The sequence below is a fragment of the Chiloscyllium plagiosum genome, chromosome 16 (genome assembly GCF_004010195.1).
Source record: "Chiloscyllium plagiosum isolate BGI_BamShark_2017 chromosome 16, ASM401019v2, whole genome shotgun sequence".
NCBI classification, from domain to species: Eukaryota; Metazoa; Chordata; class Chondrichthyes; order Orectolobiformes; family Hemiscylliidae; genus Chiloscyllium; species Chiloscyllium plagiosum.
In genome coordinates this window covers 45247949-45265809 of record NC_057725.1, presented here as the reverse complement: position 1 = coordinate 45265809, position 17861 = coordinate 45247949, and the positions used below count along the sequence as shown (strand labels likewise).

General features: G+C 39.3%; 1 protein-coding gene across 5 annotated transcripts in view; it reads left to right on the top strand.

Annotated features, from left to right (window-relative positions):
- The window catches only part of LOC122557851 (cytosolic 5'-nucleotidase 1A), a 66591-nt gene that overhangs the window by 37280 nt on the left and 11450 nt on the right, over positions 1-17861 (top strand). For all 5 annotated transcript variants that reach the window (XM_043705969.1, XM_043705970.1, XM_043705972.1 and 2 more), the window contains exons 3-4: positions 10570-10737; positions 11181-11310. In XM_043705969.1, coding sequence (XP_043561904.1) covers positions 10570-10737; positions 11181-11310 — 298 coding nt within the window. The remainder of the gene's footprint in view (positions 1-10569; positions 10738-11180; positions 11311-17861) is intronic.

Below are 17861 nucleotides of genomic sequence, written 5' to 3'. Positions count from 1 at the left end.
CATGGCATAGACAGAGAACACAGGGGGCCAACACCTTCAACATATTGTCTAGCTATCACTATTGTTAACAGCTAACCCGAGAATGCAACTTTAAAAAAGGTTTTGTGATTTACACATGGAAGAAGTGAAACTATCACTGTATTCTAACAGATGAAAGGCTTAACAGACAATGAATGTTTCAATGTATAATTTCAGTTACATCACACTGTAAACTTTTGCTATAAATTCTGTGTTACGATCGAGCCCTCCACTATCACCTGATGAAGGAGCGTCGCTCCGAAAGCTAGTGTGCTTCCAATTAAACCTGTTGGACTATAACCTGGAGTTGTGTGATTTTTAACTTAAATCTATCAAGGCTTGTTTGTAATTATATGTTTCTATCTACACTGCTTACAATGTCACCCTAACTTTGTCTTGTTGGCAAATTTATATAGGTGATGGGATATAATGCCACATAAATTACTTGTGAATACTTGAGGTCATAAATGTTCTGGACAGATACTGAGAGACAACACCCGTAAATTAGAGTAAAATACCTGCCTATTATCCTCACTTTTAGTGTCCTGACATTTCCTAAGCAGGTCAGTAATTGTCTTCAATTCCACAGGCTTCAACTTTAACCATCAGTCCCCACTGAACAACTTTATCAAGTTGTTTCAGGAAATCCAGACAAATAATATCTATCTAATATTCCTGCCCACTACTACAAAAAATTCAATTAGGCTTGTCATGAGCTTTCTCTACAAATCCATGCTAGTTTTCTCTGATTCTGAACTGAAAATCTTCAAGGTCTACCACCCAACACTTGGAAATTTCACTGCAATTATTCTTAATGATGAGGTAGAGAAGAAAAGAAAAGGAAGCACTCTGGATCACATTACTATTGAGCCGAGATTGGAGAAGTGTATTTCTCTCTCTAACCTGAGACTAGCTCTCATTAGTCGTAATATAGCTTTAAATGGTTTACCCAATTACTGTTCAGGCCAATTATATACCTTATCTATTTTGTTTAAAATAAAATGATACAATTCGGTATCTTTATTAAACAAATCCTATTTTTAAAGATGTTGATCTTGTTAATATACAATTTGAAATATGAAAGTATAAATATCTATTCTTCTAAATATCCTAAAACGTGCATATGCACATCAGATAATTAAAACAAGGGAACTGGTTTCTCTGCAGAGATTCTCTGCAAAAGATAAAGCACTTTTGACCGATAATTGTTAGTTCAAGGAGTCAAAAATGATAGGGTATAGAATGTCACAGATATCTTGAAAATAGTGAGAAGTGTTTTGTTGCACCATCCAGCACTGTTTTGAGTTACAATGAGGATAAAAAGAAATTCCTTAAATTAGTTAATCTTCTGTACGGATTGGGTCTCAACCATGGCTTCAAGGCTTCTGGAAGGTCTTCCGGTCCTCAAGGAGTCCCGCTGTGGAAACAGTAACAAAAACATCGATAGTCTAGGAGACCCCAGCTCCTCCAGTGGTACCCAGCAGTATAGATCCAGTCTTCAGTTATTTCAGTTCACTCCACGTGATGTCAATAAATGGTCATGTCACTGGATACTGCAAAGGCAATGGAGCCTGACAATGTTCCGGCAATAGTGCTGATGATTTGTGTGCCAGAACTTTCCATTCCTGATCCAAGCTCTTCCCATACAGTTGCAATACTGGCAGTATCCAAGTATATCCTGTACATAAAAAGAAGGACAAGTCCAGACAATTATTGTCCCATCAGTCTCCCCTCGATCATCAGTAGTGTGATGGAAGGTGTCATCAACAGTGCTATCAAGCAGCATCTGTTCAGCAATAACTTGTTCAGTGACACCCAGTTTGAGTTCTGTCAAGGCCACCCAGCTCCTGACTTCATTACAGCCTTGGTTCAAATTTGGATAAAAGGGCTGAATTCCAGAGGGAAGGTGAGAATGACTGCGCTTGACATCAAGGCTGCATTTGACTGAATGTGGCATCAAGGGGCCCTAGCAAAACTAGAATCAATGGGTAGCGGGGGCAAACTCTCCTCTAGTTGGAATCATACCTGGCACAAGGAGGATGATTATGGTTGATGAAGGTCAGTCATCTCAGCTCCAGGACATCTCTGTAGGAGTTCCTTAGGGTAGTCTCCTTGGCCCAACCATCTTCAGCTGACGTATCAATGACCTTTTCTCCATCATAAGGTCAGAAGCAGGGGTTTGCTGATGATTACACAATGTTCATGACTCTTCAGATACTGAAGCTGTCTGTGTTCAAATGCAATAAGATCTGAACAATATCCAGGTTTGGGCTGACCAGTGGCAAATAATATTCTTGACACACAAATGCCAAGCAATGACCATCACCAATAAGAGGCAATCTAAACACCACCCCCTTCCATTCAATAGTGTTACCATTACTAAATGTGCCATTATTAACACCCTGGGGGTTACCATTGTCTAGAAACTCAACTGCACTCACCATATAAACAGATTGGCTACAAGAACAGGTCAGGGACTAGGAATACTGCAGTAAGTAACTCACATCTGACTCCCCAAAGCTGTCCACCATTTACAAGGCACAAGTCAGGAGTGTGATGGAATGCTCACCACTGCCTGAATGGGTACAGCTCCATCACTACTCAAGAAGTTTGAGACTACCCAGGACAAGGCAGCCCTCTTGATTAGCATCACATCCACAGACATTCACTCACTCCACCAGTGACATTCAGTAGCTAGAGTTTGTACTATCTACAAGATGCACTGCAAAAATTCACTAAAGATCCTCGGGCAGCATCTTCCAAACCCATGACCACTTTCATCTAGAAAGACACGGATAGCAGATACGTGGAAACACTACCATCTGCAAGTTCCCCTCCAAGCCCCTCACCATCCTGACTTGGAAATATATTGCCATTTCTTCACGATCACTTCAAAATTCTGGAATTCTCTCCCTGATTTTGGGAGTTAACCCACAATTGGAGGACTGCAGTGGTTCAAGAAGGCACTTCACCACCACTTTCTCAAGGATAACTACGGATGGCAATAAGTGGGCTAGCCAGTGACGCCCACAACCCACGAATGAATAAAAAACATGTTGTTTCTGATATGGAAAGGTTGAGCAAAGACTACATTCATGTTCCAGGGATGTCCAGCTTGGGTGATACCATGTTCCCCCTTATAGTGAAACTAAGCAACATTGGCAACCCTGCAGCCTTTACCAAATGTGATGAAAATAATTGCATTATTTGACAGTCTGTACATAGGATAGGGTTATATCAGAAAATATAGGCCTCTGCCTTCCGCCCAGCTTCTGATTCTCTCGAGCCATAAAATCAGGCTTATTCGAAATGGCTTTCTATTAAGATGACAGGCCCAGACACCTAATGTGGAATCTCGTGCTTTAATAAACACCAACCCCATGTGCACTCCATTCCCTTGACTAAGAATGGTCATGGTTATTCACTGAACATCCACTATAAAGTGATGCAATCAATATATATATATATAAAACACATAGATTGCGTCACTTTATATTGGATACACACACAGTGTTATAGATTACAACAGGTGAGGAGAGGATAATAAGCTCTTTTCAATTTCCTCAGTTGGCTGCCACAAAGATTTATGTTCTTTCTAACAATAAAGCTATGCATGTTTCTAATAAACAAAACGTTGTCTATTATATGTTGTCCGTTGTAAGAGGCCAATTTCAAGTTTTCCTTGAGTGAAAGAGCAATTTTAGTATCTGTCATTCTAAGAAAAGTAATAAAGATGCAGTGTACCTGTGCATAAGTACAAAATTAAATAGAGGTGGTGTTGGATACAAAAGAAAGATGAAATGTTTTACAGTTTAAAGTTCTTAACGTGTCCTTGTCTCAAGTTTTTATCTATAACCATAGCTCTTTAATTTATATCTTGTATCTTCAGGAGTAATGAATTGTAGCTGCCTTTAAATTCTTGGTGTTTAAATGTTTCTGGGTAAATTATGTGGTCACTTTGTGCTTTGATCTTTGAGAGGCAGAGAGAGAGAGTTAGTGAGTTTTCTCTAGTTTTGCAGTCACAAATCCATAATTTCTGCTCTGCCAAAAGCAATTTCTTGAAACACAGCTGTTTTGTGTATTTCAATGTTTGGGCTCATTGTTTTCAAATTTGAGAATTGCAGATGATGGCTTTCATTTCTAAAGCATGAAACTTAAAGATTATCAGGAAAGAATTCTTTGTATCTGACTAGATTCAGCAGTTTGTGTCTTTTCGTAAAAAATATTAATGTCAATTCAATTAATTTTATTTATTTTCCATTGGTTTCTTGAACCTTGGCTAACCTTTTATGGTCACTGTTGTTGATGTGGTCATTTTAATTTTGTGTATTCTCCTTTTTAAACCAAATTTGATCCATGAATGTCACAGATTTTAAAAATATATGGTGGAATTCAAAATTCAGTATTCCATATTGGAGTGTGTAGGAATGTACACAAACTTTTGAATACGAACCACTATAACATTCTGCCCCACATCCACCCGGAAAGTTATTTTAGAAAATACTTTTGGCTGACATGAAAATATAAATTTAAGTTCCTTTCCACTCTTCCCCTATACCTAATTTATGCTGAAATAAAAATTTACTAGTGAAATATTCCTTCTCAGCGCTTTCTGTTTTTATTTAGATTTCCAGCATCTGCAGTGTTATGCTTTTACCAGAAGCTATGTAATTTGCTGTCTTGGTCACATGATAACATGATAATGATAGCAAAGGTGTACTAGCTAGGACCTCATATAAAGTCACAGTGATCTATAGCACAGAAAAAGGCCCTTCATCCCATTGTCTCCAGATTGGTCAAAAACAACCACCTCACTAGTCTAATCCCATTTTCCTGTACTTGGTCCATAGCTTTGTGTGTCAGGCAGCATCCAAAGAGCAGGAGCATTGACACACTCCTCCTTCTCGGATGCTACCTGACCTGTGTTTTACCAGCACCACACTTGACTTTGATACTCCAGCATCTGCAGTCCTCACTTTCTCCATAGCTTTGTATGCCTTGGCATCACAAGTGCATATCCAAATGCTCCTTGAATATTATGAGAATTTCTGAGTTTGCTACCTTTAGAGAAATAGAATTCCAGATTCCCACCACACTCTACCTTAAAAACTTTCCTTACATCCCCTCTAAATCTCCTGGGCCCTCCCTTAAATCTATACCTGTTAGTTATTGATCCCTCCAATAAGGGGAACGGTTTCTTCTCGTCTCTCCTGATTATGTCCCTCATAATTTTATACTTCTCAATCATGTCGCCTTTAGTCTTCTCTGCTCCAAGGAAAACTACCCCAGTCTGTCCAGTCTCTCTTCATCCCTGAAGCTCTGCTGCACAGGCAACATCCTGGTAAATCTCCTTTGCACCTTCTCCAGTGCTATCACATCGTTCCTATAATGTAGATTCAGGAACTGCACACAATTCTCTAGTTGTTGCCCAACCAGCATTTTATACAGCTTCAGTGTACATGCACACTAATTTCTCTTTGATCCTCAGTGCTTCCCAGGATCCTACCATTCATTGTGTATTCTCTTGCATTGTGATAAACTTGGGCAGGACAAATGGCGTGTTTATCCAGATGGAATTCCATTTGCCACTGCTGTCGATACCATCCTGTAATCTTAGACTACCCTTCTCACTATTTTCCACTACACCAATTTTTGTGTTATCTGTAAACTTACAGTGTAGTGAGCCCTATAGATTTAAAGTCTGGAATCTTGCATGTGTAAAAAATCAGTGGTTTTATGAGATTATTAGCAAACATAAGCAGAAATTCCAAACACACGAAGTTCAGCAGTTCTATCAGATATTTCAGATCCTCTCCTTGAGGTGGAAAAATTGTCTTCTTTGGAGTTGGTTTATTTTATCACTAGTTTCTTGGTTTGTATAGATGTAACTTTGTGGTTAGGAAGTAAAGGTTTCAAATTCCTTGTTGAATTTCATGTCTTTGTTTCTTGGGTAGTCAGTAGGTATGCTGCTTTTGTTGCAAACCCTGAGGCATTTTGACAATGTACAAATTAATTTCTACAGATCTGCAATTTTCCAGCCTGTTCTGATCTCTCACACTCTCAGCTTGCTGTTTGTTCTGTACTCGCCGTTTGAGGCAGGCTTTAATGTTCACAATTTGTCTGTTTGAAAAATAAACCACATTCCATCTTTGTTCACTGAAATGTGGTTACAATCTGTAGGCAGCTTTCAAATGAAAGCTACACTGTTTCTGGTATTCTAACCTTGGCAGCTCTGTCTTGGACCAAGTGATAAGATTAATAAACACAGGTGTCGTAGGCTTGCACATAAGGCTTAAATCTCAAATAAAGTATTTGAATTTACACATTGAAGATTTACCCCTTTGAAGACAATAGAAGCCTTATTTTACTCCAGTGTCTTTAGTTTAATATGACACATCTGCTTTATTTTATCGAACTTGGAAACTTCATTTTCCTTTTGACTTGTGGATTGAGGTGTGAATATAAGCAATTATCATGCCTGAAAGTTTGTTTCTTGCTATTCCCTGCCCATGTGACTGTGTACACCTCTATAAAAGTACTACAAGTATTTCAGTTGATATCAACGATCATTTACATTTCACACTGTTAAAGTAATGAAATGATCCAGGGCATTTTACAAGAGCATTAATAAACTGAGTATGATACAGAGCCACATCAGAAAATATCAGGTCTGATGGCTTAAAAGCTTGTGTTCTATGCAGTGCCTTAAAGTGGGAAAGCAAGGTGGAGAGTCAGTGGTGTGAATAAAGTATCCCAGAGCTTGGAACCCAAGGCAATGGCCACCAATGTGGAATAATTCATATTGGAATGTACATGAGGCAGAATTTTAGGAGCACATATATCTTGAACAGTTGTATGGCTGCTACAGAGATCAGGTAGGGCAAGACCATGGAGGAATTTTAAAACAAGGATGAAAATTCTTAAATCAATACTGCTTGAATGTGTCATGAACCATGGATCACAAATCAGAATCACATATGGACATATCAAACTTTTAAATTCTAGCATGTGCTTTTTAATAGAGGAGTAATACAGCCAAAATGACTGCAGAAATAAATCCAGTGGCTGTCTGGAGTGAGAATTCTGGAATGTCACACCTGCTGGTGTTGCAAATTTCAAAAGGTGAAATACGCTATAAACTAAACTGGAGTCCCTGTGAGTATCTCAAACTACGAATATGATGTTTAAAAAATGACAACAGTCTGAGCAAGAGACTTATTTGTGTTTTCCCTTTCAAGAATGCAAATGGGCAGGGGTTAAAAGTGAACTTGAACCTAGAACTATGTTTGTCAGTAGCTTAACTTCCTAGTGTGCGTGCTAGTGTGCTATGAAGATCACAATTGGAAAACAAACATTAAAACCCCTGCACTACAGAGAAAAAAAGGGAAACAGCTGGGTGTTGCCAGCTATTTACTGCTGAAAACAACCAGGACAAAGGAGTTTCAATCAATCTGCAATTGCAAGAACTGCAAAATTGACTATTCAGCTTCCATCGATGCTGCCGGTGACATCCACTGTAGTAGCAGCAATATTCTATAATCTACTCTTCAAAAACAACACAGAGAATGAAATACATGTCTTTTCAGAGAATCACTGGATTCATTTCGGTATATTGGATTGTGTTTAAAATGCATAATTTAAGACACCATTCTGCTCCTTATGCAGTGAAGGATAACCGTCAGGGCTGGAATAGTGTCAGTATTCTGATACTGATTTAACAACAACAATATCATGTATTTATATCCTCCTTTTAATAGAACATAATGATCCAAGATGCTTCGCAGGAACATTCTCAATCAAAGCTTAATGCTGAGCCACATAAGATATTAAAGTAGCTTTGTCTAAAACGGGAGGTTTTAAGGTGAACCTTAATGAAGAAGAGGGCAATTGAGAAGCTAGGAGCTTTTGGTGAGGAATTCTGAAGCTTTATGACTGAAATAACTGCACTGAAGCCGGTATCCCATCACCAAGTAACCCTTTATTTATGTGTGCACAGTGCATGGGCTCTGACCAGCCAGATCAAAGTCAGTTTGTAGAATGAGGAGACTGTCTGAATCTCCTGTTTATATCTGTCAGCCAGGGCTCCCTGACTGGAAATTGTTAACCTGGACCAATCAGGGATCTCATAGTCAATGAGATCCACTTGACCCTCAATCCAATCACTACAATGACCTTGGCAGGTAAAAGTATTTCCACCAATGATAGCACGATTATAAGTGGGATTGATCAAGAGGCTACAATTATAGGAACTTTGATATCTTAATGGTCATTAGTTTTGGAGACATTGACAGAGAGGGAAGGGTGAGGCCCTAGAAAAGAGTAAATGCAAGGATGAGAACTTTAACATTAGGCATTACTTAAAGGGATGGTATTAGAATTGTGATTCAGTGATATTTCATTCCTGCCTTTGTCCATCAAAGTAAATCTATGTATCACTATTAGAAATAAGGTTTTCCTGGAATCCATAGAATTTGTTATATTGTTCAGTTTGAAGTCTTTGATTGCACAATTGTTTTCATTGTGTCTTTATTTCCTTTTTTTTTCTGAAGAAATGTTTTGCCTCTGTTGTATGGTTTCCGGGAAAATAATCTTAATTCAGGATGACCTGTTATGTGAAATTCCATGTCATGACCACCATCTATTATAAAGTTAAAAAAAGTTGGTGATTGGAAGCACTAGTGTACTTCCGATTAAACCTGTTGGACTATAACCTGGTGTTGTGTGATTTTTAACTTTGTACACCCCAGTCCAACACCGGCATCTCTAAAGCATGACCATCTATTATAGGTTGTATGAATTTGGGATTATCCTCTTAATGAATTTGATCAGTGGTTAAAAGATCCTAGCCCAATTATGTACAGCACTCCAAAGCTATTGTGTAGCACATTCAAAATTTATTGTACAAGAATATTCCAGTTCCATGGCATCATGGTGTTAGCGCGGATGAAATGATATCAGTCCGAGCCCAGAGTGCGGTTCAACAATCGGTAACGTTTATTACTGCAGTAACGCCAGCGGAGGTCGACCGAGGTTCGAATCTGGGCTGCTCTGCTGTTCCCGCGCGCAGCTTCATATTATATACTTTTAGTTGTCAGGATGTGTGGGATTTGAGGATGAATGGGATGATAGTTCCCCATCATCACTGGAGTAGGTGCGAATAGGCTGTTTCCTGCCGTCCCAGGAGAGTTGCAGGGCACGCACAATAGGGTGCTAATTGGTTTATGTAAAACGGGTCCGGGTATTATCTGCTTGTCTCTCTCTGTGAGGGCAGGGGCTAGCACCCCCCTTTGTTCCCTTGGGGTGTTGGTGTGTATTGGTCTGTCCGTACCTGTCTGGTGGATGCCTGTCCTTTGTGTCAGAATGGCTCCGTATCGATGGGTATGTGTGTGTTTCAGTCAGTCTCTTGATGTGATTAGGAGATGGGTTTCCATATTTAATTAATTCCGGAGTTTTGGCCCATGAGTCATGGGTAATGTTGGTCTAGTGTGGATTCTATCTGTCCTCTGTCTCCTATCTCCCAGTCACGTGGGCAGACCGGCAGCTGCTGAGTTTTTGTGGGTTTTAAAGCTGCGACTGCTGTTTAAAACACAAAAATGAATTCTTATCGTTTCCTGATGTAGGCATAGTTCCGTGGCAAATGCGGGGCGGGTCTGATGCCCGCTTGCAATGGGCAAATCATGCAATATGAATTTATTAAAAACTTGAAATTAAAAAGTGAGCTGAATAGCAACTATTGCAACAAATGCTGATTGTTAAATAACCCCATCTGATTACTTAATGTCCTTTAGGGAATGAAATCTGCCGTACTTATCTGAGTTGGCCTATATGTGATTTTAGAGCCACCGAAATATGGTAGACTCTTAATTATACTCAGAAATGGCACTAGCTAGTTCCTCCGTTCATGCAATGAATAGGGATAGCCAATAAGTACTGGCCTAGCTAGCAACATCCTGTCGTGGAAATTAAATCGACTTGACTCAACTATTAGCAAGAGCAAAGAAAGGAGCTTTATTTAAATTCTGCAGAATTGACCCCAGTACATTCAGCGAGATGCCTCAATGTAAAGGGGTATCTGAGCATTGTTCAGATACTTGCCTTATACGGTTTCTTATCGCTCTCTCAAGGGCAAAGACTGGGAAAACTCAAGTTGTTATTCTGTCATCCCCTGGTCTTGGACATAATAGTTCTTCACCTTTCGCTGAGTTCGACTATCGCCAGGTCAAGTTGAATGTTTATAAAATTCAAACAGAGACAAGCTGACTGCAAACCTCATCAAAGTATTGTTTACAAAACTCAGCATAGCATTAAATTTTAGAAGAGCATTCTCTTTCAAATTTCACAGTAAATGATAATTTTCCATTACAATCCACATCTTCCATGATTAAATATATAAAAAGGAAATCATTGTGGAGTAATAATGGAATCAGGATTTAACAATTTGTAATCTGAATCCTAGCGATTGGCACTGCTCAGATATGAATGAGGTATACATTTTTGTGTTATGCTGTGTTATAATAGCCATTTTCTCTCCTTTCCATCTTTCTAATGCAGAAAGACCCAAAAGAGGCCATATCAATTGCCATCTCAGCCCGGGCTCTCTTTGATATGGAAGAAGAGCATGAGTTGTTCTTGACAGAAGGAGAAGAAGAGTTTGTAAGCCATCAAATCACCAATGAAAATATACCACTAAAGGAGGGCATTGTTGCTCCATTTGTCAAGTTAAGTTGCAAACTACACCCTAGGCCTGTCTCGAGCCATTCTATGAACTATTTATCACAGCCTTGCATTCAGCTAATTTAGAAGGCATATTGGCAATATTTTACTGTTACGTTTTGAGATATGAAACAAATTTAGAGGCTCTTAATTTTTACGATTCTTCAATACATCATTGCCATTCATTTTCATGAACTCTCAATTGATTCCTACCCATCCCAATGTATGCAGTACATGTGTTGCAGACCACTTGGATTACTTCTGTTTGTGAAACAATTTGAGTTGCCCTGATGTGAAAAGCCATTATATTGTTCACAATACTTTTATCTTCAGACTTCAAAGCTATCTCTGTATTTATTGAATAGCAACAGTAATTTAAGGATGAATAATCATTTCTCTCCTCCTTAGCCCTTGTAATGCATCCTAATTTCCTTTATTGCGTCTTTTAGGCGATTCAAATGGTAAATAACAAGTTATTGGCGAGAGATCCAGAAGAAAAGCAACTCTTTGAAATTATACTTCTATCAACTCACAGTGCTGAAGGTGGAGTGCGGATCATTAATAGTGTAAATCATTATGGTGAGTTGGAATATACGATGGATCATATTTACATTCATTCCCCCTCCAACATTCCATATAATTATGGCTGATCTGATTACTCAACATTCCTGTTAACTCCCAATAACTTTTCAAACCCCAACTTTTAAAATAAAACCTGTTAATCTCTGTCTTAAAAATATTCAGAGACTCTCCTTCCACTGTCTCTTGAGTCTCCTTCCGAAGACACTCAACACTTCATGAGAAAAAGAAGTCTTCTCATTTCTGCCTTAAAAGGAAAACACCTTATTTTGAAACTTTGATCTATAGTACTAAATTTTCCCACAGGAATTAGTAAAATGCTTTCAAAAGTAATCTGTTCGAATGGCACATTGTGGGAACTGACTAGTGAGCAAGTTATATTTAACTTGGTATTGTGTAATGAGGCACCACTTTCTAGCATACTCGCATGAAGACTGTCTGACTTTTTCAATTGTTCTGCTGTTTTCTGTATCACTAGTTATTGCCAGATCTGCTGAATTTCTCCAGCCATTTTTGTTTTCTTTCAGATTTGTGGCATCCACAGTTTTTTTGTTGTATTTCAGTTTTTTTTAATGCAATGAACTGTTAACCTACCCAGCTCTTCAAGGCAAGGTTGTAAAGCTTCAGTAAATGTATGTAAACAAAATAGACCTTCAAACCTCTTGGCAGGAAGTACAAAATATATCCCATTAATAGCAGTAAATAGGAGATTGAGGGATGAGAAGAACTTGGTGAAATTATAATCAGTAAGGAAGTGGTACTGAGCAAACAGATGGAGCTGTGGATTGATAAGTCTCCAGGTCCTGATGGAATTCATCCTAGAGTTTTGAACGAAACAGGAAATAAGATAGTGGATTTTTTTTTAGTCAATAAGGTTCCATAAGTTTGGAAAATAGAAGCAAATGTAGTTTTTTTCTGTTCAAGAAGAGGTGGAGGAAGAACTCAAGGAAATTATTAGCCAGTCAGTTTAATGTCTTGTGGGAAAGAGGTCAATCATTAAAAAACATTTTGGCTGTGCACTTGAGAACAGTCAGCATTGTTTTGTCAAAGTGAATATTGGAATTCTTTGAAGGAATAACATGTGCTTAGATAAAGGGGAGCATGTAGGCAATCTGTCCTTGGATTTCCAGAAGACATTTGATAAGGGGCCACATCAAAAGGCTATTGCAAAAAATAAAAGCTCATGTTACAAGGGCAAAATATTAGCATGCATAGAAGATTGTCTAACTGGCAGAAAACAGTATGCAGAAACTAATCTTTGATTGGCAGAACATGATGAATAGAATCCCACAGGGATCTGTACTAAAACCTCAACATTTTACTATTTACATCCATGATTTGATGAAGGTCCACAGACAGCACTGAGGTAGGCAGAAAACTATATTGCAAGGAAGACATGAGGATACTGACAGATATAGATAGGTTCACTGAGTGGACAAAAATCTTGCAGATGGACAATAACGTGAGAAAATGTGAAGTTGTTCATTTTAATAATAAAAAAGTGTTACTTAAATGGAATGTGAAGTTCCAAGAGAGATTTAGGTGTCCTAATGCATGAGTCACAAAAAGTTAAATGCAGGTACAGCAGAATAAAGCAGAATAATAGGATACTAGCCTCAATTCCTGAAGGAATTGAATGTAAAAATAAGAATGTTGTCCTTTACTTGCATAAGCCATTGTTGAGACGAAATCTTGAATGCTTTGCAATTTAAGTTCCCTTATTTACTAAAGGATATTCAGGTTGTTGTATAACATGATGGTTGCGTTCATGTGCAACTCTCCAGTATAGAAAAATCGTGCTTTAGAAACAGCGCTTGAATTGTTGGCGATGTAATCATGTTACAGCCAAAACACGTCTTAAAGGTTTGTGCTTTAGGAACAGTGTCCCCAGTTCGTTGGTCACATTTTAGCAGAACGACCTGTATATGCAGTGGAGCTGGTTCAAGGCAGTTTACTAGATTGATACATGGCACCAGCTAGCATTGGCAATCCAGTCACATTGCGCAGACCCTCAGAGTAATTGTCACATGCGGCCATGCAACTTAGAGGATACATTGCCTGGAGTATGTAAGGATAAGTTGAATAGCTAGAGCTTATTTCCACTGGAATTTAGAAGAGTGAGAGTGGGCTTGATTAAAGTATATACAATTGTGAGTGGTCTTGACATGATGGACATGGAAAGGGTGTTGCATCATGGGTCAGCCCAAAACTAAGGGCACTTTACTTTTAAAATACATGAGGTCCTGTCCTTTTAGGACAGAGGTAAGGGAGAGATTTCTTTTTTCTCAAAAATACTTAGGAATTTCTGCCTCAGAAAGTGGCTTCATTAAATATTTTTAAACTGGAATTGGATAGAATGTAAAATTGGAAACAGCCAGAACCAGCATGATCATATTAAGTGGTGGAGCAGGCTTGAGGGATCAGCTAGTCTACTTCTGCCTATTTTGCATGTTCATAAGAGGAAATCTCCTCTCCAATGTCTATCCTTTCAAAACCTCTCAGGATCTTATATGTCTAATCAAATGACCTCTTCCTCTTCTGAACTCCAGTGGCTGCATAGCCAGCCTATCCAATCTGACCTCCTGAGATAAGCCACCTATCCTAGGTATTCGTCAACTAAATGTTCTCCATTTGGGGTTCATTTAGCTCAGTTGGCTGGACACCTGGTTTGCAATACAGAGTCACATCAATAGCATGGTCTCACTAATGCATGTTAAATTGAAGCATAACCTCTTGTGTTCAATTGCCCTTTCAAAACATGCTAATAACTTTCTTCATTACTTACTGTAGCGACTAACCTTATGTGATTTGTGCACTAAGACACCTAGATCTGCATCTTAGAGTTCAGCAATATTTCACCATTTAGTTAATGTGTTATTTTTCATTCTATCTGCCAAAGTGAAAAATTTTACACTTTCTCACACTACACGCCATTTGCCAGATATTTGCCCATTCAATGAATCTATCTCCCAACTATGTCTTTTTATTCTAAAAGCAAAGAAAAATCCTGATTCTTCTCCCTGAAAGCAAGCTAATGCTCTTCAACGTTTAAACTGTTTATTTCTAAAGCTCTCCCACTGCAAATAAATTCCCATTGTCACTTCAAGGATACACTCTCATATTGGTACAATACAAATCATGGTTCGAGAATACTGACAAGTTTCTCATTAATACACAGATAAAAACCCACATGGTGCTCTTTCTAAATCTAAGATAATTTATATTAAAATGCATATAAATCACACACATTACATCACAATGCACAAGCATAAAGTATAAGTGTTCAAAATCTCTCCGGTCTAGACCATATTATATCCATGGTTTAGTGTTTTCATCCAAGTGTAATTTTTATTTGTCTCATAGTCAAGAGCAGAAAAATTGCTGATCCTTTTTCTGTGCCCAGCACAGGGATGCTGAAGGCAATTGCAGTTAGCCAAATCCAGCTTTGGCTGAGATCAACTAAATCATTGGTGTTATATCATAACCATTGAGCAAATTACTTCTCATTGTTTGTATTCCAGTTAATCATGCATTTAGTATCACTATTGGGAAATGTCATGGCAGGTGATGATGAAAGTGATACTTGTAAAACAAAATCTTATATTGTTTGACTCACTGATGTTAGGGGCATCAAGTTTCTCCATAAGAGTGGTTGGCAAGTGTTCTCTTTTGTTAGTGCAGTACAAATACAGATGGTTTCAAATAAAGCAAACAAGGTCATCCATTGCAAAAGGTAGATGCTTTAATTGCAGTATCTCCCATGTCAATGCACTGGCATTCAAGCTAATGTTCATAGAGTCACAGAGTCATAGAAATGTACAGCATGGAAACAGACTCTTCAGTCCAACCCGTCCATGCTGACCAGATATCCCAACCCAATCTAGTCCCACCTGCCAGCACCTGGCCCATATCCCTCCAAACCCTTCCTATTCATATACTCATCCAAATGCCTCTTAAATATTGCAATTGTACCAGCCTTCACCATTTCCTCTGGCAGCTCATTCCATACATGTTCCACCCTCTGCGCTCCGACCCTCCAGGGAAAACAACCCCAGCCTGTTCAGCCTCTCCCTATAGCTCAAATCCTCCAACCCTGGCAACATCCTTGTAAATCTCTTCTGAACCCTTTCAAGTTTCACAACATCTTTCCGATAGGAAGGAGACCAGAATTGCACGCAATATTCCAACAGTGTCCAAACCAATGTCCTGTACAGCCGCAACATGACCTCCCAGCTCCTGTACTCAATACTCTGACCAATAAAGGAAAGCATACCAAATGTCAGCTTAGGGATCAGTCATTAAGATGTGCAGTTGGTGCTCATTTTTGAATGCTATGCATTTTAATGGTAAATTGGATCTTTAGTAGTATGATGGCTACTTATGGTCTGAACTATACTCTACCAAAGTAGAAGTGGCCATAGTTCCAGGGAACCATAGGGCTGCTGTCTCATTATAGAAACGTGACGTGGTGATTTACCCTAAGGATCACCATACCTCAGGCAAGGATAGAGGTTGTAAAGGAGAGTCCATCATTCATGGTAACCTCAGCTGATACAGTAATTGACCCCATGCTGATGGTATTACTCTGCATTGCAAACCAGCCATGCAGCCAGCTAGGCTAACTGCAACAGTCTGATACATGAAATCTTGAATTCAGCATAGTTAGTTATTCAACAACTGTAAATAGACAAGTGGAACTCTGAACCAGAGAAATTAGAGTGCAAGCCCAAGTTCTTGACTGATGTGGGAATGCAGGCATCTCTGAAAGCTGAAATTCAGTGTTTCTTAGTTGCATCACAAAATTGATTACTTTGACTAATAACAGTCTCAAACTTTTTTTTGAAGAGTAAGGAAAGAAAATCGTGTCTTGTCTTTCATGAACTCAGGATGTCCCAAGGCAATTTTCAGCTGTTGAAGTACTTTCCAAATGCAGACACTTATTTGATGTGACAAACATTGCAGCCAGTTCATGCACAGCAAGATTCCATATCAGCAATTAAATAAATTACCTGGGTTAATGACTTATATTGAAGGATAAATGTTGACTAGCGCACTGGGAAGAATATGCAGTTTTTTTCAATTGCTTTCATCAACCCGATTGGACAAACTTATACCTTGACAGTGCTGCTGAAAGCTTTAGTCTATTGTGGTGCCAAATTGGTGCTTGTTAATAGCCATGACTCCAGACCTGAAACAAGGTTGGGGAATGTAGTGGGCAGATTGTTTTATTTGCAGAGTTTTTAACTTACTGCACCTACTTCATCACAGGGTTTTTAACCCAGCATTCAGATCTCCAGTTTCGGCTGGGTACATCATGTCCAATTTAAAAAGATTCTACCGAAAATTGTGGTAAATAGCTAGGAGGAAAGCTTTGACCACGTGACCATATAGTCAGGATGGTTAAGTGGGCTGAACAGTGTAAATGGAATTTAATTCTGAAGAATATGAGGTGATGCATTTGGGGTGAACTAACAGGGAAGGTTGAATGGTAAGAACCTAGGAAGTGCAGAGAATCACAGTGACCTTGGTACACATCTCCAGAGATTCTTGAAGGTAGCAGGACAGGCACATAAGGTAGTTAAGAAGACATACAGGATACTGAGATTAACCAGGATGTTGTCTGGACTGGAGCAATTCAATAACGAAGAGGCACAAGAAGTTGTAGGAGGTTTAGAAGGGATTTGAGGACAGATTATTTTCATCGAAAGGGTTGTGAGAATCTGGAACTCACTGCCCAAAAGAGTGGTAATCCTCATAACATTCAAGAACTGTTGAAACACCATTGCATACAAGGCTATGGGTCATGCGCTAGAAAATGGTACTCAAATAAATAGGTGTTTCATAACCAGTATGGACATAATGGGCTGTAAAATCGCTATGATTCTGACAATTTAAAAGGGCCAAATAGTTTTTAGCGCTATGTTCGAATTCCACTCCATTTCTACCTCAGAGTTCACAACACCCAAAAGCTTCGGCTTATAGTTTATCATCTCCTGTCAAGGACCGCACAGTCCAACAATCCAGAACTATTCACTCCTCCGGTGAGGTCTCAGCATAAACTTGTGTCAAGCCTCGGTATGAACTTCGGATCATTCGGGAGGCAGAGGGGGTCATAGATCAGAGTTATAGAGAAGTAGTAACTCCAAAGATGGCAGATAGATGGGTGACAGTGAGGGGGACTGGGAGGAAGCAGCCAGTGCAGGGACCTCCTGCGGCCATTCCCCTCAAGAACAAGTATACCGTTTTGGATACTTGTGGGGGGGATGACTTACCAGGGGTAAGTAACGGGGCTCAGGTCTCTGGCACAGAGCCTGTCCCCGTTACTCAGAAGGGAAGGGTGAAGAAGAGCAGAGCAGTAGTAATTGGGGACTCGATAGTTAGGGGCACAGATAGGCGGTTTTGTGGGAACGAGAGAGACTCACGATTGGTATGTTGCCTCCCAGGTGCAAGGGTACGTGATGTCTCTGATCGTGTTTCCCGGGTCCTGGAGGGGGAGGGGGAGCAGCCCGAAGTCGTGGTCCACATTGGCACCAACGACATAGGTAGAAGGA